At 39.8% G+C, this 23,039-nt stretch overlaps 1 protein-coding gene and 1 long non-coding RNA gene across 12 annotated transcripts in view; both read right to left on the bottom strand.

Annotated features, from left to right (window-relative positions):
• The window catches only part of FAM193A (family with sequence similarity 193 member A), a 49,123-nt gene that overhangs the window by 18,872 nt on the left and 7,212 nt on the right, over positions 1-23,039 (bottom strand). For 4 of the 11 annotated variants that reach the window (XM_083519095.1, XM_083519094.1, XM_083519090.1 and 1 more), the window contains exons 2-10: positions 21,832-21,976; positions 17,871-17,945; positions 9,310-9,422; positions 8,510-8,758; positions 7,502-7,652; positions 7,163-7,345; positions 4,745-4,999; positions 2,183-2,369; positions 452-727 (exon numbers count right to left, since the gene is read on the bottom strand). In XM_083519095.1, coding sequence (XP_083375221.1) covers positions 452-727; positions 2,183-2,369; positions 4,745-4,999; positions 7,163-7,345; positions 7,502-7,652; positions 8,510-8,758; positions 9,310-9,422; positions 17,871-17,945; positions 21,832-21,897 — 1,555 coding nt within the window. In that variant the 5' untranslated portion in view covers positions 21,898-21,976. Of the gene's footprint in view, positions 1-451; positions 728-2,182; positions 2,370-4,744; positions 5,000-7,162; positions 7,346-7,501; positions 7,653-8,509; positions 8,759-9,309; positions 9,423-14,912; positions 15,036-17,870; positions 17,962-21,831; positions 21,977-23,039 lie in introns of those variants that run through there. The other 7 variants (XM_083519098.1, XM_083519097.1, XM_083519093.1 and 4 more) reach the window with 4 other exon arrangements.
• On the bottom strand, positions 1,276-2,171 carry LOC310714487. The gene is made up of 2 exons (XR_014529831.1): positions 1,689-2,171; positions 1,276-1,544 (listed from the first exon to the last, which is right to left on the bottom strand). It is a non-coding gene; the product is annotated as an uncharacterized lncRNA (long non-coding RNA).

Consider the following 23,039-nt stretch of genomic DNA (forward strand, 5'->3'; position numbering starts at 1 on the left):
TTCCCCCTTTGGCTGTCAATTCTAGGTTTCTTGTTACCTATGTTTGCCCTCTTCCTTTTTTCCTCTGCTAGCTCTTGTGTGAGATTCAAATGTTAGAAAATAAGAACCAGTCGGATCAGTTCTAAGGCCCAAAGTCCAGCATTTTCTTCACACAGTGGCCAAGCAGATGCTTATGGGAATTCTGTAAGCAGAACCTTAGCACAACAGCACTCTCCTTGTCACAGGGGAATTGTCTCCCTTGGGAGGTGGACTGTCTTTCCTTTGAGGTTTTAAAGCAGAGATTGGATGGCCAAATGTCTTGGATGCTTTAGCTGAGATTCCTGCATTGCAGGTGGTTGGACTAGACAACTCTATGATTCTATGACTTGTAACTGCTTAAAAATGTTTATGTAAGCTGCTTTGGGAACTCTGTTGGCTAATAAGCAGGATAACAAGTGTATTTAATATTTACCTAGTGATGATGATCTTTTAGATGAAACTTTAAACTGGTTGTTGCTTGACTGTACTGTGGTAGCAGTGCATGAAACTGAAGAGGTTGCTGAAGATGTTGCCATCACTACTTTTTTAGTGTCCATAAAAGACGCATCTTGACAATGATACAGACATTTTTTCTTTAAAATATTTTCCCTCTTTTTGCTCTCAGTTATTACCATTCCTTCATTTCTAGATGTTATGGGAAGTACATTAGGTATCAGTTCTGAAAGAGCTGCTGCTGCTGCAGCACTTCCTTTAAATTGAAGAAAGAGACAAACTAGTTCAGTTGTTTAGCATTATTAACATTGCATTAATGTCACCTAGATGGGTATAGGGCCACACACACACACACACACACACACACACACACTTTAAATACTGCTCTAAACCCAGCGGTCTCAGGGTGCTTCACAGAGTATGTCTGGAATGAACGAAAGCTAAAGACTTCTTATGCTATCAGCTGTAACACAGATATATATAATCAGAAATATGTTTAGAATTGGTATTATTCCGTTTAAAACTTTAAGTAATGTAATAATTCATTGTAATCTCAAAAGCAATTTCAGGTTAATAGTTTTATACACAGAACCACTATCCAAAACCTCTTTTGGTATTTACAAGCACCGTGTAAACCATCCCAAGGCAGTAATAAATTTTATTATACCATGAACCATTAAACTACAATCTATAAAGCACTAAAACATTTAAAAATATGACAGCAGAGCATTTATTGGAGGGCTGTGCTATTCTTATTAAAGACCCATGATGCAACATATTTATATGTTAAAGAACTTTTTAAAAAATGTACATGAAGTAAGAAGCAAACTATAGCTGGAACCCCCGTCTTTGATGCTGGTTTGTTTTATTCAACACCTTCAGCCAGAAGTGCAGGTTAAACAAACGCATTAGGAATATATTGCATTTTGATGCCCAGCCTGAGTTCTTCCCCATCTCAAAAAAACAAAGACGTTCAGGCTATAAGTTCTGTTGCTTATGCAGTTAAAACAGCAGAACCCATGCACAAAAGAGAGGAATCAACAGGCTTAGGGAAACCTTAACGTGTGCAGATGCTCAATGACCCACCCTTGCATCGTGATGTTCTCCTTCTGGTGCCGAATATATCGGTTTTTATGCCTCTGTCCTTTTATGTTTGTACATATTTTATGGGCTAATAGCCGTAAATAAATAAATAAATAAAATAACGTGTGCAGAACTACAAAAATATTTTAGGACAAAGAAACCCCAGCAGCCCAATGAGAACTGAGCATGCTCAGTGGCCATAGAATGATGGCTGACTGGGGAACGGGAACAGAAGAGGGGTGGAATACAGGAGCTACAATACAACATTTTGCAGGTCCACTAGTTTTACTATACAAGCAGCGACAATTTCACATGGGGGTTCTGTTTCCGACCCCTGCAAGCGGTAATGGAGTGCACCCTGTCCTGCCCCCACGCCCATTACTTCTGGGTCAACAAGGACCCACACGTCAGCAATCACGCCCAAAGAGTGATTGCTGAAGCCCAAAGATTTCTGACAATACTAGTGCATTTGTAAATATCACAAATCAAATGGGTACCTGTATTTGATCCCCCTTTCCCTCTTGTCCCAATTGGAATCAGACAGTAAATCTAATTCAGTCAAGGGCCTTTCTAGAACGTCCAGAATCAAACTGCCGCTTTTCAGAGTAAAGCAGAATTATACTCTCACCAGGAAGTTCCTCTTGTAAAGAGGTGGAGGCATTCCAGTTTTTCTCATTCATGACTTCCGATTCCCAGATGCTTAAAAACTTAGAACTCTTCCAGTCTGTGGTACTTCCAAAACCATTTGGATAGATATTATCTTGGAATGGTGTACTGAGTGCTTGCTGATTGTTTCCGTTATTCTGAACCAGAGCCTACAACAAGAGTACTTTCTAATTAGTCTTCTGCTTGTTTACATCCACCCCAAAATTATTAGGCACATACAAGGGAAAATGATGCACTGAGTCATGTTGCTCTGAAAATACCATTATACAACAGCTGCATTCAGACATCATGGTAAGCCATGGTTTATAATGACCAGAATGAGACTATGCAGTCCTTGGGCTCATGTGCCTTCCCTCTAACATGACAACAAGGTGTTTGAAAGCATTTGCTTGCTTGCTTGCTTAACTTCAGTTTCTTGTTTCATAACCTAAGGTCTTCCTCATTACTATGATTTGCTGTTACATTTCAGTTCAGTCACTATATAGTCAGTAGAGCACAGGGCCATAGCTGCAGCTTACTTGTAGCTATAGATGGAAGGAAAACACAGAATGAGGTCACCTGAGTGAGGTGGAACTGATGAGGCTCAGCTCTGTATCTTCTTTTCATCAAATACAGATAAAGTGATGGATGTGCTGAACTGATTCTACAATGTTGGAATGTACTCTGAGGTGTTGAACAAGAGCTTCAGCTGTCATGTATAACTTTCTGTTTGGTGGCCCCAGGGATTCAAATTAGCACCTGTGGTTGATATTGAAGGAATTTAACAGCAGGATTGCGGAGCTGGAGTCCTACCAGCTGCAAAGAAGACCAAGCTAAGAAAACCTGCTAAGCAGATTCCTAGGAGACATGTAATGATGGTACCAATTACCATTGGATAAGGCTGTCTGTTCCATTCAAATAGCCTAGCACAGTGGTCACCAATGTGGTGCCTGCAGGACCCAGTGTGCCCACTGTACCTCTTATGGTGCCCACAGAAGGTCCAGCCCTTAAAAATCCACAATGCATGAGAGACTGTTTGCTCTTCTTACTCACTTCCTCTTTGAACCGACTTGGCCTCTCATACATTGAACATACCCACACTTAACGGAAGGCTAATGCTGAACAGAGGAGATAGAAAGCTCTTATTTCTATGGCAAATAACAGTAATGGCTGCTGTAGGTGCCTTTTTAAAAAATGGGGGCACACCCATGCTTTTTGTGGCTATGTATCTTTTTCTGCTCTTTTAGATATGGCAGCTGCTTTGTGACTGATATCCATGGTGCTTTTGGAAATGTGAAACGTGGCATGAAAATGTTAGTGACACACATGCACCTGGGCTAGAGAGAGCAAGGAATGATCAATGATGGGATATCCCCAGGATCGCAATGTTCTCACAGACAAAAGGATCACCTACTTTCCCCATCTTTCTATATGATTTTCAGTTGGCTACATGTGTGTATTGTATTGTATATGCAGGCGTGAATGCATTTTTTAAAGAATATTTTGTAAGGAAAATATAATTGTAGCACTCTTAAATAGTAATGGTAACCTTAATATAAAACTAATGTTTTATTAATTTCTTAATGTTTTAGTTATTCATTCATAGCTGAATGTATCTCTGGGATTAAAAAACTTCAAGTACCAAATTTTTGTAAAACTGACAATTTATCATCTAATGGCTACTGTTTCCTTGGTAGTGACATTTGATAACACCAGTTCAAAGACTTAGCACAGTAGTTTTCAACCAGTGTGTCGCGGCACCCGGGCGTACCTTGAAAGATGGTTGGGGATGCTGCAGGCAACACTGGCCTCTGTCTTGCACAGCTCTTTGTTGCAGCAGTCCTGGCTACAGGCTTCCCTGGAAAAACATGTCTCTGGGGCTGGCCAGGGGGTACTGGTTACCAGGAGCTGAGGCAGCCTTGGAGTAAGCAAGCAGGCGGGAGAGGAAGCCCACTCACCCAGTCCGACAGCCCTTTCTTTGGAGTGGACAGGCCAGGAGTGGGAGGCCAGGCAGGCACTGCACTGACCTTTCTTGTGCTTGCTGTGTGCAAGGTCTGTGGGAGTTGAGTGCTCGGTGCTGAAGGGGAAGCTTTCCGCTATGCTGGCCCAGTAGTGTCCACTGTTGCCTCCCATGCTAAGGTGCTGTCCTCATGTTCAACTTTGGCCAGTCTCCGTTGGGCCACCAAGTCTGGGAGCATCTTTTTCCCAGGTCCCTGTGGGGCGGTGTGAGGAGGCACCACTCTTTCGGGGTGGCAGAGGCTCAGAGACCAGAGGCAGCAGCAGTGGCTGCCCAGAGGGAGGAGGCGGCTGAAGGAAGACTCCACAAGGGAGTGTGTTTGAAAAAAGATGAGAGGCTGCCAGCTCTACAGGCAAGTGATCACATAACTGGGCTCCTGAGCCCCACAGGGCTGCCACAGAATGAATGTAGTTGGTCAATGGAGCTGTGGACTCAGTAAAGGTTGAAAACCTCTGAACTGGCAAATTATTTTTAACAGATGCATGAAATATTCTGGAACCCGGAAGATTGCCACTTTGACAGACTTACCTTATTTTGTGCAAAGGGGGAAGCAGTGTATAAAGAAGGATGGATTAGTGGAGGAGGTAAGTGAGGAATAGTATGAAGTGGTATTTGTCCATGGATATGAGGATAAAGATGAAGAGCAGGATGGGCAGGTTTTTCTGGCATCCTAAATTGATGCCCAGCAGGAAGACATTTCACTTCAGTGTCTGAAGAAGAGGGGCCTGAGATTTCCTGTTTACAGACATGGCACTCACAACAAGCTGGTTCTTGATCAATCTGCTATAAATGAAAGGAGGGCACACAATGTAAACCACACAGCAAAATTAGAGAAACATTTCTTTTATTTTTTGGAAACAATTATCTTAGATGCAATCTATTGTTTAAGAAAATGACAATAATGACACCTCTCAAATATATAAAATACAATAAGCTTAACAATAACAAGCTTAAAACCACCTTAATTGTTTCTGTTATAAGCTGTGTGTCCAATGTATTCATGTACTGACTTGTACCAGGGTGCTTTTTTCAGCCGGAACGCACCAAAACTGTTCCGTCACCACTTTATCTAGAAAAAAAGCCCTGCTTACACCTTCTAGCACTTGAAATACATCTTACTTTCAGAGCCTGGCAGTCCACTTCCTTACCTGAAAATTACATGAATGCTATGGTCCAATGCTTACCCTGAAGTATCTCCCATTGAGTTCAATGGCCCTCCCATTAATTTAGGATTGAAACCTAAGGCGTTACTAGTATTAAATAACATAGGCTTGGAATTCCATTCTTGAGCTTTACAGCATTAATTCTTCTAGATATCAATAACATCAGGTGGGGGGAGTAGAGGATGTTGGTGCAACTAGACAACCTTTACTTCTAAACTTCTGTCTAGTTGCTTCCCCTTACTGGGTGGGGATGTCCAAGAAAGTGTGGGATAATCAGTCTCACATAACCAACATGCTTAAGTCTAATGAATGCATGAAGAGCTTAAGACCATAAGAGTAAGCTGTTCTGCCAGGCTTAGTGAGGTCACTCCTGCTTACCTTGGGAAGAAGGGTGGTCAAGCTCTTTTTTCTCCCACTTTCTCACATTCTACCATGTGAACTCTACCAGGAAGGAGGTCTGGACTAGTTGCTCCAAGCCAAGATCACATGGCTTAAGGAGCTATCTTAGTGTTTCTATACAAATAATTTAGAAACATTTACCACTTTGGAACCTGAGTTTTACTGTCTGTCTTTTCTAAGTGCTGTATGAAAAAGCACATGAATCTGATCTTTGAAAAATTTGTAAGTAAAGCATTTTAAACTTATAAAAGTTTAAACTTACTAATGTGCGATCTCTTTCTATGCTAAGGGAGGTGGGGAATTTTGGAAGCAACTTAGATGGGGATGTTTTAATGGTCTAACAGCCTAAATTTCCAAACTTTACAGTGCCACACATTTTGTGTTTTTAATGCTCTGCTGTGGTTCTCTTGCCAAACCTGGTTCTAGGCATCCAGGAATTCTCTTTTTATTTTACCTACTTTTTCTTTCTCAACCAACAAGAATGTGCTCTGAGGAAGATCCAAAGGTCCAAAGAGGTATATACAGGAGGAAGTGAACCTTCCAAGTAACAGGTTGTAAGCTCTTTTAGGTTTTAAATGTTAATACAACACTTTAAACAGGCCAAGAAACAAAATGACAGCCAGTCCAGATGAAATAGTACTGGTGTGATACAGTCATATCAGCACAACCCTATTATAACTCTAACACTACATGGATAATGATTGTACAAAAACTTCAAGAGGGTGTAAGAAATAGAAAGGCAAATATTAAGGGTGCATGGATTATGATTACATCAAAACCAGAGATTGGTCTGCTATAATATATGAAAAGAAATCCTTCTGCAACTACATTAGGACAGTTCAAAGGAGGAACTGGGGGAGCACAGATGTTGATATTGACAGCCAGCTGTGGAAACCCTGGAACACACCCTGTAGTGCAGTATATGTAGTTGTCCATGTCCATAGTGAAGTGGTTGGGGAACAAAGGGGATTTGGAGGGACAGCGGGGTAGAGGACAGGCTGGTCTTTCTGCTCAAAAACCAGACACCATAGGATCATATTTTATCTAGCCAGATTCCTAGTTGCAGTTCTATTAAAAAGGAACGGGCTAAATTTCATATGTCTGACTACCACAATGATTTAAAACACTCAAAGTCTGGAGTGGGAACAGGGGTGGAGGAGCCAGAAAATGAGTGATTGCTAACTATGGGTGAAAATATCAAATTGAATTATAAATATACAGCTATGTGCAGCATTTCACTATTTTGTAATGTGATATTATTTATTAGTACTGCTGTGATTTCTCTCTTTTTTGAACAATTTATCATTGCTAACTAAAAAGAAATCCAGAAGAACATTGTTTCAGGGTTCATATGCATTACTCTTAAGAACTAAATGTGTTTTACCTGCTGAATAGAGTATGATGACAAAGAACTGTCTGTTTTCGCTTCATCCTTCCTTCGCACATTAGTTCCAAGCATTAAATCCCCTTCTTGAGCCCTTGGTAAATTACCACCATTCTCTTCATCTGCTTCTTCAGCATCTGCTACTGATGAACTGCTACTAGTGTTACTACTCTGCTGGGGAGACTGATAAATAGTTCAGGGTGAATATGATTTTAAATTACATCTGAATTGCTTTATGATTCTGCTATATGTGTCCACCACCCTGGGACCCCACAAGATGAACAGTGGTATATAAATGTAAATAATAGATGTATAAAATGTATTTCAAAATTACAGTACCTCAGCCTTTAATGCCATGTTTTTGACTCCATCAGTTAACAGTCTGTGGATCCCATTCATGTTTCTGACAGCCTCAGCATTATCGTAGTGATTAATACAATAAATATCAGGTTTTTCTGATACTGCTGAAATATCTTCATTTTCAGTATTACTGTGAAGAAAAGTGGGGTTTTTTGTGCATGCTAAGTAGGTAAAGCAAGGTCTTGCAAAAGAACAACGTTAAACAACAACTGATGATCTCCTTCTACCAGTCCACAATAGAAAGTGTCCTCTCATATTGTATCACAGTGTCGGTTGGCTTGACAACCACGGACAGAAAGTCTTTACAAAGGGTGGTGAACACAGTACATGATATCATGGGCTGTCCCCTGAGCCCGCTAGATGACGTCACAAGGGATCGTTGCCTTAGGAGAGTGAGAAAAATTCTCAGGGACGATTCACACCCCAGCCAGCACCTCTTTAATCTTTTACCCTCGGGCAGGAGATCTAGAAGTATAATCAGTCTTACCAACAGACTAAAAAACAGTTTCTATCCATGGGCTGTTAGGCTGCTGAATGGAAAATAATATAGTGCAACTGACTTTCGGGGTTGGTGTGTTGTGCGACAAGCACACAGATGAGATTGAGTGTTTGTGGGAGGGGGAGGCTTGGTTAATTTCATTGTACACAGGTTGTACATTGACAATAAAGGTGCTATTATTATCATCACAAGTTTAAAAATATACAGTATTTCTAAAGCTGGGGTCCACAAGAACCTCAAGTGTATGTGCAAGTGCTTCTATATTTACAGCAGGGTCTCATCTTCTTTGTCTTCTAACTTGCATTCTATGCCCTGTACCAAGTGCTGCTCACCCTCTTCAACACCAGCACATGGAACTGCCACTGGAAAAGCAGTAAGGACCCAGAAAATACACTGCACACAAAGAAATTCTTTTCACTACTGTTAAGATTCTGTTCTCAAAATTTCACATTTTACTATGATCAAAAGAACAACAAGGCCACACTTACAAAGGTGATCCAGAGCTATTATCTGCAAGGATGAGTCTTTGTCTGTCTATCTGCTGGTCAGTAAAAGGAGAACTGGAACTAGACCCTGAGCTTCCTGATGATATACTTCGTAAGTGCATTTGAGAGAGATAATCGGGAGCAGAATCAATTTGAAGGGGAAGCTGGTTACTATGGACATCGTCTGTAGCTGGTGAATCCATGATTCCACACATCAGAATATGCGAAAGGCTGCAGTCATCACAAGTACATCTGTTCATGAATTCAAAATAGAATATTATCAACACCAATATTTTGTTCAATTTCATTCAATTAAATATTCACACATAAAACAACCAGTGGGAAATTTTTCCTGTGAGAAGTTTGGACAGAGTCCAAAAAGCCAGGACAGAGTCCAAAAGCAGCGTTTCCCACAGGCGACATGAAGCAAGGCCAGAGACAGAGCTGCAGCACAGATATGGTGACTAGCTGTTCCAGTGCAGAGGCAAAGGCAGACCTTTGTGGAAGATGGAACTGGTTCACCAAAGGGTTAAGACAGAGCTTTCCAAACTTTTCATGTTGGTGACACACCTTTTAGACATGAATCATTTTGCAACACATTAATTCAGTTTTACTAGCAAACCAGAGGTTAAACTAACCCCTTTCCAGCACCGGAAGGAGTGTGGGGAGCGTTCACGCAACACACCTACACACTGCAGCCAACAGTCTAATGTGTCGCGACACACAACTTGGAAAGCTCTCAGTTAAGATTTTATTATGAAATAATATTTTACTACTATAGCTATTAAATATTATCTACTCACCTGTGCCTGAAATTGCAATTAGGACAGTCAGAAATATTCAGTCTTGATGACAACAGATGTCTCATTGTGTCTGTGAAGTTATTTTCTCCAGATATTGCTTTACTGCCATTTAACTAGAATTAGCAAGGATATATAAAAACTGTGAGCAATTTTCAGTAACATTTCAATTGCTGTTGACAAAAAATCATTTTAAAACCATAAATTCAAAATGAAATTAATAACCTGATAAAGCACAATCTGATAATATACACACTCCATCAAGTAACTGTACTAATGCCTCTTTCTGAGGCTTGCAAATTACTACTCTCCTGGTCACCTGGGGCAAGTACTGTAGAAATTGTCCTCAGGTAACAAGGACTAATCATGACTCATGTCTGCAGTTAGGTGAAATATGAGCCTGCTTTTAAAAAAATCAAAATCCATTACACATGTTCAGTTCAGCACTTAGTAAGGATTCAGTACCAATGCATAACTGAATAATATGTTCAATTTGGCATGTTTCATAAACAACGCTATATTGCAGCTGCATTTTGTAGTCAATTGTGCCTCTAAAATTGTCCACTTGATTACTTGTACTAGATTGTTTACATTCTGCATGTCCTGAAACTGATATGTTTGAATTTGTTAGGCAAGCCGTTATTTGTATTTAAAAGAAGGTGCAGCTGCTGATCTCTTACTAAGAAAGAGACTGACACTTTACTTGGAACTAAGTCTGAGATCAAAGGAGCTAATTTCCAAGCATATGTAGTTGAGGTCCTAGGCACATTTACCTGAGAATAAGTCCCAGTATGCACAACAGAATTTCTCCTGAGTAAATACAGGATTAGGCTGTATGTGTCAGTCTAAGTATGTTAGTTCTTTTTGGTTTGTTTGTTTGTTTCTTTGGGGGTATTTTATTGGGTCAGGGAAGGTAGGAGGAAAAGAGAATTGTTTCTCCGAAGTTAACTCATGACAAAAATATTTTTAGGAGACCATCATTCATACTTTTTCTTAATCCTCTAATCCATGAATGGCTACAGCAAAAGGGATACTATTGAAGGAGGAGATCTATAGAGCAGTGTTTCCCAACCTTTTTTGGGCAAAGGCACACTTGTTTGATGAAAAAAATCTCGAGGCACACCACCATTACAGCCCCGTGACGTCAGTGCGCAGCGTCACGCCGGGAGGGACGCACGAAAGTCTAAGTTTTTCCCTCCCCCTTGCCGGGGAACCTCCAAGCTTTGGGGGGGGGGAGGAGGCAGCAAAGCGAGGCAGGAAGGAGAGCGCGGCTTGGCTGGGTGAGCTTTGGCAGGGGCAGGGAATGAGAGCCGCGAGGCGGGCGCTGCGGACGGAGGCGCTGCCCGCCGAGCTCGCAGGCAGCCAGGCAGGCAGACGGCGAGAGCCCCGCGCTGGGCGGCCTCTCCTCGCCGCCGCCGCCCCGCCTCTCGCCGCCCGACTCGCCCGCCTCCCTCCAGGCAACATCTCACGGCACACCAGGCAACATCTCGCGGCACACTAGTGTGCCGCGGAACAGTGGTTGAAAAACACTGCTATAGAGTATATAAAATGATACTTCTTCAATAGAATCCCCCATTTCTATCTATATCTATATCTCCATTCCACACATGTATGGGCAAAGAGGCTATTAAAAAAAGTTGTGGCCCACTAACTATTGTGGACATGTTTAAAAGGCTGCTCTCATATTAAACAAACACTAAATAAAACTCAATATTGTAGCTGTATATAGGTTGTTTTTAGTTAAACTGTACAGAGGCCAAAGCTCTGAAATTCTTAATTCATATCAATTCAAGCTTTTTTCACTACATGAAGCAGACAGAGAAGAGATACAGTAGTGGCCAAAATTGTGGAAATCTTTTGGAAAACGTGCATTACATTCTTCATTACATTCTTCATTAAATTTTTTTTCCATTGATATGTAATTTTATGGCATTACTAAAAAAAAAAAAAAAGTGTTATGACCCATCATTGCCAAAATAAGATGACACCTGATTGGCTCTTTAAACACTCCTTTTTCTGGTTATTTGGCTATAACTTTTGATAGAGTACAGATAATTAAACAGACTTTGTTGCATTACATTCTTCATTAAATCGTCTTTCCATTGATATATAATTTTATGGTATTACTCCCCCCCCCCAAAAAAAAGAGGTCGCGTTATGAGCCATCAAACCTCGGAAATACACTTTCTCCAAAATGTTTCCACAATTTTGGCCACTAGTGTACGTACCGAAAATGGGTGTCACCCTTTTCTGCTAATGGCATTTAGGAATCAATAGTCTCTGATAATCCACTGTTCTACATGTCTGCCAGACAACATACAGTGTGGTCACACAGTATCAGAAATGCAGAGTTTGAGCCAACAGTTTTGCAAGTCAAGCATTGATCCCCGACTCCATCAGGGCTGCCGGTCAGAGGAATCAACAGCAAACAGTTCAATTCAGGATATTATCACAACAGCTGTGACCTTCCTAGTTTTGGAAATCAGGTGCTAAGAAATTCAGTCCTGTGCTTGCTGTCCATCATGAAGTTGTCATATCTGCTCAATACATTTTTTTTAGAAGTGGACCAATCTAATCATAAGATTGTACAGCTGGAAGGGACTATGAGGGCAATCTAATCAGTCTCAAGAGCAGCCCTTTTTGCTCGTGTAAACAATGATCTAATCACGACAATAATATCTGCCATGCCCCTGATAAAGCAGAATGTTTCTAGAGCCGCATGTAACATTAAATACAACACAAGCTTTGTAGCCCTCTAGTGCCCATGTGAGGTGATGCCAGAATCCTTCTACTTAAAGATACCCGGACTTCTGGTTTCCTGCTGCGGGAAATGGCTGCCTCCCACATGAATGACCCAAGCCGTGCCAGTAATTCAGGGCTGATATGAGGTTAATTAGCCCTGGCAGATTCTCCAAGGTGAGGGAGGACTGTCTCACAGACCCACAAATTGTCTGTGATCTGTTGGCTTGCATCAAGGTGCGAGCGACAGGGACGCTGGGTCTAAGAGCACGGTATGGCTGGCACTCTCCAGAGCCACTCCCGCATGCAGGAGACACCGGTTTTCTAAAATAAGAAGATTTGGACAAAAAACAAGAATGTTCCAGATGGAGGAGATTAAAGGAAAAAACTGTCAAATTATGCAGTCGTTGAATGCTGAACTTTGGACTTTAAACGGACTCTCATCTTGAAACGTGGACTAAGGAGGTGAGCAACCGCTCTTTCCATACTTGTTATATTACATCACAATTTGGCGAAGCTCATCCAGAAAGAATTTAATTACTTGAACGGAACACAAGAGGTGAAAATTTTAATTGAATGCATGATGCACAGCCGTCAATGGAGAACTCTAATTAGAATTAGAGCTGGCAAAATAAGATCAGATATGGTGGCTCAGGCTGAAGATGGAAAGAAAATGGCGATCATTATTGCACAGTTACAAAAAAAGGGGGGAATTCTAATGGAAAAGAGCTCCTTTGAACTTGGGGTGTACTTCATTCTAAAATACATCTGCTTGTATGGATTATTTTTATACAAGATTGTGGACAGAAATTGTGGACAGAAGGATGGAGAGCGCTGGATCCTGGCCAACTCTTCTAGGGCCCGGAGGAGCTGGGGGGGGGGGAGGTCCTTTTATTCTTGGAGGAATTTAAATAATTCTCACATAATATACAGCCGGGAAGCATGCCCTACAATACAGCATTATATACAGTGGCACCTCAGGTTACAGACCCTTCAGGTTACAGACACTTCAGGTTACAGATTCCGCTAACCCAGAAATAGTACCTCAGGTTAAGAACTTTACTTCAGGATGAGAACAGAAATCATGCGGTGGTGGCACAGCGGCAGCAGGAGGCCCCATCAGCTAAAGTGGTGCTTCAGGTTAAGAACAGTTTCAGGTTAAGAATGGACCTCCAGAACGAATTAAGTTCTTAACCCGAGGTACCACTGTACAGACATATACGGACACCAGCTCATTAAGAGACGTCAGAGAGAACTTGTTGACTTGCCATTTATAAACTCTATTTTTGGAACAAAGCCCGGTGCCTTTAATGAGAACTTGATGAACAAAGGAGAGATAAGAGGACTGAACACCAAAATAATTGGACAGAGAATAAGATGAATAAAAAAATGCCTCCTGTGTGTTAACAATACAAAAACTTTGCTACAGAAGATGTGAACCACAGGAACAATGACTAATTAGACTGAGAATAAGGACGATTATCTCTAGACATCTGGAACATGGGAAGTCCCCCCCCCAAAAAAATTAATAATTGAAATATATAAATGGTGGTATTGTTATTATTGTAATTTGGATTGATTTGATTTAATCTGTCATTAATTGGAAGATTGTTATTGAAAATGAATTTTAAAAATTAGCATAAAAAGATACCAAAGAGGGTCTGGTAAAAACAACCAATTACAGGACTAGATTAAGATAATGATAGAAGCTTAAAATCTGAGAGTTCAGAATCACTTTTAGAGTCCAGGGTTTAGCTTCCTCAAGAACAGAACAACCCATACGTTTTGTCCACCTATGACACCTATTTTCCCAACCACAGCAGCAGATGGGCTTTTGTAAATGAAACATACTTTTATTGTGAAGCAACAAGGCAGGCATCTACTACCCAGTCACTGAGTTCAATAGCACTTACTTCATATTAAGTGTCCCTAGGGTATAAGTATACCATTATACATTATAACACAAATGGCTGGAAGTTTGGTCCCTTTGTGAAGAAATGTGTTGTAATACATAAAATATGGACGCCAATGTAATTATTTAAAAGTTGCCTTCACTCTAAAATATATTCTGTTTGTCAGAAGGTATATGGTGGAAACCAACTGATGAGGTAATTTAACATAAAAATATGAAGTCTGACAATATTTTATGTGGGTATCCTCAATTATATGTCATTTCACATAAGCAGCCTTTTGTTCATCTTCAGGAACATGACTGAAAACTGTTCTGAGCATTGGCAACAAAACTGGGTTCAAGCACCAAACAAACTTTCAATCCCAACTAGGCAGATAGGTCTTACGTTCCCAGCTTGCCAGGGACAAAATGAGCCAAAAATATTTTAAACGTCTTTTAAAATGAACTAATTGGTTTCATTTTTCTGCTTCTAGAAAGCTTTTAGGCTGCATTTTACCATTTTTATTGTTGAATTTTAATTGTATTGCATTTTAATGTTGTGGTTTATTCTTTGTTCAAATATCCAGCCACACCAGGCTTACTGAATCACTGTGAGTAAAGAAAACCTCTCAGACAGTAACAATTACAAATTAAAGGTACACTACAGGTGGGTGTGATCAGACCTATAAAAGTCATGTGGCTTTGCGATGCAAAATGCACCCATGCATTTTGATATACATGTAATTTTCATCCACCTTACAGAATTTCATATCCAAATAGCCTTAAAGCTTTGCAGATTTATCTTGAAGAACATAGAAGATCCATGCAATCATGGAAACTAGAATACAGGTTGCAGGAGCACTGAAATAATTTATTCCAAATATGTATTTCAGCTGATGCAAACATTGGCACCAAATCCTGTCAGCTTGAAATCTTGCATTTCAGAAAGTTACTCACAGAGCAGAGACCCCCATACCTGATATGGTTTTCAGAGAACTGGCAGCTTTTCTTGATGCATTGAGTACACTCAATGTACTGAGTGAACACTCTTCAGTACCACATGAAATTCTTGTCAGGTATGAAGAGTTCTGCAAGGCAACTGAAGAAGGTGTTCAGTTGAAGACAAAGCGAGGTACTGGATGGTTTACAAAAAATTCTTACGTTTCTTTCAAGAAGCAAAAAAAGAGGCTTTGACCTACTACTGTCCACTGAGGCTTTCTGTCCTTTGTATTCATAACTATGCAAGCTGGTTGGTGTAATTCCACAGCAACTTTCTGAAAATGCAGGAATTTCATTCAGGAATCAAAACTGAACTCCACATGTATTCGTTTACAATCTGAAGATCATGGAAGTTAAGCAGTTTAGCTGAGCCCTGGTGTTTTGACTAGAAGTCTATGTTCTTGCAGTAAGCAGGCTAAAGCATTTACTAACTTCATTTCAATAACAGAATGGTGGGCTCAAGTCATTACATCAGAATGTGCCTACTTTTGTACCTGTTTCACCAGCTTGGTTTTGTTTGGGTGTGTTGTTGTTGTTTTACAAAGGAGAGCTTTCAACCTCATCAAAGAGCATCAAAGAACATGAGGACAAATGTCTGATTGCACAAAGCGCATGCAATTCCTTTTGTGACAGTAAAACAAAAAACACCCCATTATTATGAATTCTGGAAAGGCCGCTAGGATGCCAACCAGGGTTCTCTCCCTGAATGCTAAAGAAAATTGCTGAGCAGTAGATGCTGATAGATTTAAGAAACTTGCTTGTAAGTGATGTTTCCATTTGCTTTAGGATGTGAGAAGACAAAGAAAAAAGATTTTTAACAGAAAATCCCTGGAGATCTAATTGGGAGAATCCTTTACAGTACATTTGAAAGAAAAAAAGGGGGCAAAGGGCCGTGCACTCAGATTCACCAGCTCCCTTATCAGTTGCTTTGTGCCCTGTTATTAATTTGATGAACAAATATGATAAATCCATACTGTTAAGGCACTTAGAAAGGTTTGTGACAAGTGATTCCTGTGGTTTTGTGAAAATGGAATGTTTTTTCTTCATCTCTTTGGAGATTTGCATGTTTGGGCAACTTTCTCTCCATGTTTTGTGAAAAATGCAGTATAACATCTTAATGAATTGATGCCATACTCCCATAACTATTTCACCACCTATTGAGATTTTGGATCAAGAGAAAAGATTTAACATTGAAGAGTAAGGATTACAGTTCAATACTTCTGATGCAGCTTATCACAGACCAGATGACTTCTGAAAGCACTACAAAACAATAACTTCAATCAATCACTGCTTTCTTATGTGGTTAAAGGACTGAATAAAGAATAGCACTACCTGGCACCAAGGAGGTCTATAATATGATGGTGATTTGACACACAAATGACAGTTGGGGTGGTTAATGAGCAAGAGATACAGATTATAGACTGGGGTGGTAGTAAGCCGTTCTGAGAGGATATTCATCTCCACAGGTGATGAATGCCCAGTCCTAAGCAAGTCTACTCAGAAGCAAGTCCTACTCTGCTCAAATGAAGCCTTTTTCTGGAAATGTATGCTGAGGACTGCAATCTATGAGGAGACTGAAACAGATTCAGTTATGGAAGAAATAAGATGGAAAATACAAGAGGAAAAACAAAAAGTAGCATTACAAGAGGATGATCAAAAAGGGCTACAACAGCAAATGGGGAAAAAGACTCACTGGACCACAACGTGCATTTCTCATTTTTGTTTGTTAAGAAAACAATGCTTGCCAAACTGTTATCTTTAAATGAATTACTTCAGTATCCTAAGCAAAAAATTAATTTAATTTGAGGCTAGTAATTATGGATTCAGATTCAATAGAAATGTGAGAAGTATCATTAGGAATTTTGCTTATTGGGAGAACCCACCTGAGGGCTCTCTGTTGTCAAGTTACAAGTCAGATGACCATTCTGAAGTTTTTGTCAGAGGATACAACTCATTTAAGTGAATCTGTTACTGAACAGTGGTATCTTGGGTTACAGACGCTTCAGGTTACAGACTCCACTAACCCAGAAATAGTACCTCAGGTTAAGAACTTTGCTTCAGGATGAGAACAGAAATCGTGCAGCAGGGCACAGCGACAGCGGGAGGCCCCAGTAGCTAAAGTGGTGTCTCAGGTTAAGAACAGTTTCAGGTTAAGAATGGACCTCCGGAACGAATTAAGTTCTTAACCCAAGGTATCACTGTACTGGAAATTGAGACAATTCTGAATCTTAAGAAAAGTAAGTCTTCAGGCTCCAATGGCTTGCCAGCCCTATGTGCTGAACACTGTAATGTATTTGCAGATATTTGAGTAGAAACACGTAAGCAGTTAACAAAATCTTAACCAAAGTAACAGAACCTCAAACATATGGAAGGAACTTAGTATTGACCTATTTAATTCATTATAAAGCGTATTACAGCGGTACCTCGGGTTACAGATGCTTCAGGTTACAGACTCTGCTAACCCAGAAATAGTACCTCGGGTTAAGAACTTTGCTTCAGGATGAGAACAGAAATCATGCTCCAGCGGCACGGCAGCAGTGGAAGGCCCCATTAGCTAAAGTGGTGCTTCAGGTTTCAGTTTCAGGTTAAGAATGGACCTCCGGAACAAATCAAGTACTTAACCCAAGGTACCACTGTAATAGGTTAATGGGAATCTGTGCATTTTCAGTTTATTTAAAATAATGCAAATACAAATTAAGGAGGACAGTTATGCTCTAAGTACCCTTTCAGTGGTGGCTGTTTGAAGATTACACATACAATATGCAGACTTGAAGAAAAATTAATATTGCTGAAAAGCACAGAAAGGCTCTTCCAATTCTTTATATACAATTATGACAGCAATCCTAGAAGCAAGATTCACCAAACACAGTGAAATTTACTTCTGAGTAAACATGCATTGAATTGAGCTGTGTTAGATGGAAGTATATAATTTTACCTGTTCTATGAAATGCCTCTTCCTAAAAGCTTCCCAGTCTTCTTTCAGAAAGGGTTCTTTTGTTCTCACTGTCACCTGGAACAAAATTAAGCTAAGTTCACTGATTAACACTGCTTGATTTCTACTTTACCCAACTCAGAACATACATGCTTATATCCCGATTATTGAATAATATAGCAGCTTAAAGCCATAAGATTTGTATCAACAGAGGTTATGGTACGTAGATGCAGAAAAAATGCAGGTGATCTATTGAATTACATTGCATTGAGCTGGTTCCTACCTTTTCTAATGTAGAAACCTGCTTTCAGGCTCACACAAGGCTAAACTTAAAATTGAAAAGCTGGCAACAAATATCCTATACAAACAATTACATGGCTAGCACAATTAGATAGAACACTTATAATAAAATATAAACAGTGTTTTATAAGATCAAAGTGGATGGCTTGGGCTCAGAAGTAGCACAGCATGGTACACATCCTAACAAATCCAACATACACCCACTAAATTATTGCTTCTTGCTCGCTGAACCCTGAGCCACAGAACCATCCGCATTGTTATTTTCCTTGGCTGAAGGGAAGTCAGTGGCAGTAACTACCCCATCCCTCAATCCATTAAAACCCCCTCTCTCTTCAGGCTTGGGCTTGAATATTCTGAGGAAATTCACCAGCAGAATGAAAGCAGTATTCAAGGAAACTGCCAATCTATCACACTGGGGAATGTTGGGATTGGGGAAAGCGGAGATCATTCTGACACATGTTTTTAAGCAAAAGGAATGTCAAAAACCCTCCACTTCTTAGTCCACATCTGAACAATGAAGCTAATAGATATATGAATGCTGATTATATGACATTTTAAAATCTGTGGTTTTGTAAGCTGTCTGGAATTGATATCCTGTTAGCAATATATAAATTAAACCTTAAGATCCTAGGTTCAATACGCAGCATCTCCAGACTCTTGTGCCAGTCAGTGTAGAGCACAAGTGGGCAACCCCATATGGGCCACTTTGACAGGTGGCCACCCACTTGGCAATGACCCAACTGCATATAGCGTCAGGTGACTGTAACTTAAATCTGTGGCTAAAAATATGTACCAGGAGTGCATCACTCCCAATTCTTCATCTGAAGCTGCAAACTGAAGTTATAACATGGCACCTTTTTCTGCCATTGTGAAAAGAGAGAGAAAATAAGGCACCTGAATCAAAAAGCACAAAATTCAAATCACAAGTACAAAAGAAAAATCAGAGTCATGCATTCCTGATTCTTCCATTTGGAGCCCATGCTTTTTACAGTTGCTGCTTTATCTGTTCTCTACCCAACTTCATACGGCTACCGGCAGGCATGACTTGGGCAAAACAACTTCATGGGGAGGCTTGATGGGCTGAATTCGCCCCCCCCCCGGCCCCTCACAAGAACCACCTGCCCAGTGGGAGGGAAGAAGATAGGGAGGCAGGTGGTCAAAGACAATGTCAGGGCCTGCTCCAGTCAGAGTACTCTCTCCTCTCAACAACCCCAGGCCAATGGACACCATCTGTCCTATAGGAAGGAACACCTGATGCCAACTTCTGCTTCAGTAGGACTGATAGTTGTTTTATGAGCATGTGATTCTTGGTGTATCTGTTGTGCTTTATAAACACTGTTCCACTTTGAGGACTCTGACTGGAAAGGGAGATATAAATCTACTAAATAAATTGATAATAAAGAGGCCTGCAGGCTAGAGACTACCCACCGCTGGTATAGAGACAGTAAAGAGATAAATAGGCCAATGGCCTGACTCTGTATTCTTATCATAACCTTATTCAGGTCATAAAGCTTTAGACCAGAAGTGTTTTGCAGAGCTCTGTATCCTTCAAAATAGCTTAAATCCACATAAAAACTTTTGTTATTAGTCTTTTTAAGCTTCTCTGAAACTATCCGAACTTATTCACTAAAAGATAACAGCTTTATGTTAATGTCAAATTGCTACTATAATTTGAGGTATTTACAGTATGCATACATAAAAGATCTGTTTGAGGAAACTATGAAAAATGCATGCTTTAAACATTTTAATGAAGTATTTAAAAACCTGTATTTCTGAACTTTAACACAATATAAATGAATTGCTGTGGATACTGTGAAGCTAGAAGATATTGAAGGATGTTCAAAATGGGTCTGAATCTACCATAGATTCCGGCGTATTAGGCGACTGGGCGTATAAGACAACCCCAATTGGCAGCTGCCAATTTGGGGGTTGACTTATACGCCCAGTCTTATACGCGGCAGCTTCGCTGGGCAGCGGCAGTGGGCAGCGGGCTCCGCGCGAGGAGGAAGCCGCCCAGTGAAGCCAGCTTAGCATTCCTGGGCCACATCACCAGGCAGCTTCCTCCCAGCGCGGAGCTCACCGCCCACTGAACCCATACCCGGCGTATAAGATGACCCCCAACTTTTTAGAGCATTTTCCGGGGTTAAAAAGTTGTCTTATATGCCGGAATCTACGGTAAGTCAAATGCCTGAGACAGATCCATCCCATCATGAGTAGCTTAGCCCTATATGCTCTTAGCTCAAACAAATCTTACTAGAATATTTTAAGAGCTCTTTGGAAAGAATTCTGGACTATAAAATCTCAGAGAACATTCCATATTGCTGTTGATTTTAGCCTAACCGAATAGAAATTACATGGATTTTGAAGTTGTGTCTCTTGCACCTTAGTCTAGCATTCTAACCATACTAGCTCTCTTCTTTATTGGTTCTGGTGTAATATACTCCACTAGTATATTAAACTTAATTCAATAGCTAAAAAACATCTTGCAACTTGTTCTTTTTGCAAATGAGACCTAGGTCAACTGTGAAGTTCAGGTATTTATTTTATTTACACACCTGTAACACTTCTTTCTCAGATTCAAAAATTTGTGAGTAATTCAGTGTTTCTGGAATTTCAAAAGTATTTTATTTAAAAGTTCTATTTATCACACAATACTGAAGACTCAATACAGGTATCATGTACCGATTATTAAAACACAGTATTTAACACTTAAATTAATTTGGTAAAAATAAGTGTACAAATTAAAAACAAAAATGCTTTAATCCATCTCAGATCTGTCATTTCCTATTACAGCACATGTGATAAACAAAGAATCCAACAGAAAGAACGTGTAGGGGAAACAGTTTCAAAGATGTTGAAAAGCAATGCATTTTTTTATTAATGCTCAATACGCACTGGCCTAAACAGGGCTTCCTAAGGGCCTTTTCCATAAAAGAATAGGGCGGTTAATAAACAAAGCTAAACACACACACACACACACACACACACACACACCTTTAAAACACAATCTCAAGAGTCATATATGTGTAAAACTCTCATTATCAACTTTTTCATAGAAAATGCTTCATGGTAACACAAACAAACTTTCCATACACATGTAAAAAGGCAGGGGGGGTGTATTATACATCACAGTTCTACAAGATGCTGCTGTCTGCAGCAACCATGGCGGGCAACACAAAGAGTAAGTGTGCTGCCACTATAAAAATTTTAAGGTGCAGTTTTATTACATGTAGAAAGTCCTGCTAATCTGGGAGCAATAATATACCTGCATGGCTACCCAGCAAAAACTACATGTACAAATATTCCCTGTGCCACAAAGACAACTTTCACTTAACACTTCATGAGAACAGTTGATAGCAGAAAAGTTTCAACCCCAAGCCACAAAGTGATAACTTGCATCTCCAATTCCTCCAGTTTTTTGGAAGCCAGTTGCTGGCTTTCCTTACTCCCTGTCATCTTCTTCAAAAGCAAATATATATAAGGCAAATGACTAAAATAAAATGATTTGTGCACATATACAAACATATTAATATAGTACACCTATACACAGTGTTAACAATTATCTGCATCTCTTTACATATACCTGTATACAATTTGTTTTAACACCTGAACTTTCTGATTAAGATTATATATATATATATATAAATATATATTAGTTGCTTACCTGTTCATCAACATAATCATCTATTCTTTTCTGATATTCAAGCCATGTTTCAGCAACTTGACCCATCTCCTGTTCCAACTGGTGATACTGTTGAAGCAAGTTACTATATGTATCTTCGCTACAGGAATCATGTGTTACTCCTAGCCTAACAATTAAGATAACAGTAAGTGTATAGTCTTATGTAAACAGCCTTAAACTAAAAAATATTAAAGCATTTTGTTCTATCAACTAGCATTTTTACTATATTCCAGAAACTTATCATACCAACAAATCCAAATAATAAATCTTGTTTATTGGTCCTTTCTCAGAATTGGCATTTTTCTCATGGAAAGATTAAACATCTTGAGTAATTATTAAAGGACAAATGAGAAATAATTTAGCCAAATCCAAGAAGTGGGTCATAAAAAGATGGGGAAACTTTGCAAGCCTCACTTTTGAGATCTAATGATGTATCCTGCCCTGGCATAAATTAAAATGTAAATGGTTTAAACAAATAATAACAATAAATATATAATTAATTCCCATTTTATGCTATTTTTCAAACATTACTCTAGAGGTCCAATGAAATTAACTGATGGATTTAAACTAGACTAAGAAGTTGTTTTGTCTTCCCTATTTCATATTTTCTATCTTGCATTGCTTTACAAGCTAGGATACTGATAGATCTATTAAATGAGCTAGATCAGAAGTATTATATATTGTTTCAAGGGTATTTTTGCACTGCCTTCACCTTCAGACCCAAAACGTAATGTATTCTTGACATCAATTCTACCTTTATTTTGTGCCCTTTGGGCAACATTAATGAAATTTGTCACATCAGATATTCTCTTGCTGTTAAAGAAAGGAAATAGAAGTGGCCACAGCAGGGGTTGCCAACCCTTTTGGACCAGTGGGCACATTTGGAATTTTGAGAAAGTACTATGGGTGCCTGTCAAAATATGATGGCTCTGAGGTATTTGGCATAACACAAAATGGCAGCTATAGTGGGGGCATGGCATTAACACAAAATAATGGTTGTGTGAGTGCCGCATCTAAGAGAGCAGAAATGTGCCTGGGGAAACCCAGCCAGAAGGGTGGGGTATAAATATTATTTTTTATCATCACCATCATTATTATGGAAAACAAGAGAGTTGGTTTCAAAAACCAAGGCACGGCTTCCGACCGGTGGCAGGAGTTTCCTGCACTCAATTGGAAGTCACGTTGGACGT

Source organism: Podarcis liolepis, assembly GCF_965112155.1.
Source record: "Podarcis liolepis genome assembly, chromosome: 8".
Classification (NCBI taxonomy): Eukaryota; Metazoa; Chordata; class Lepidosauria; order Squamata; family Lacertidae; genus Podarcis; species Podarcis liolepis.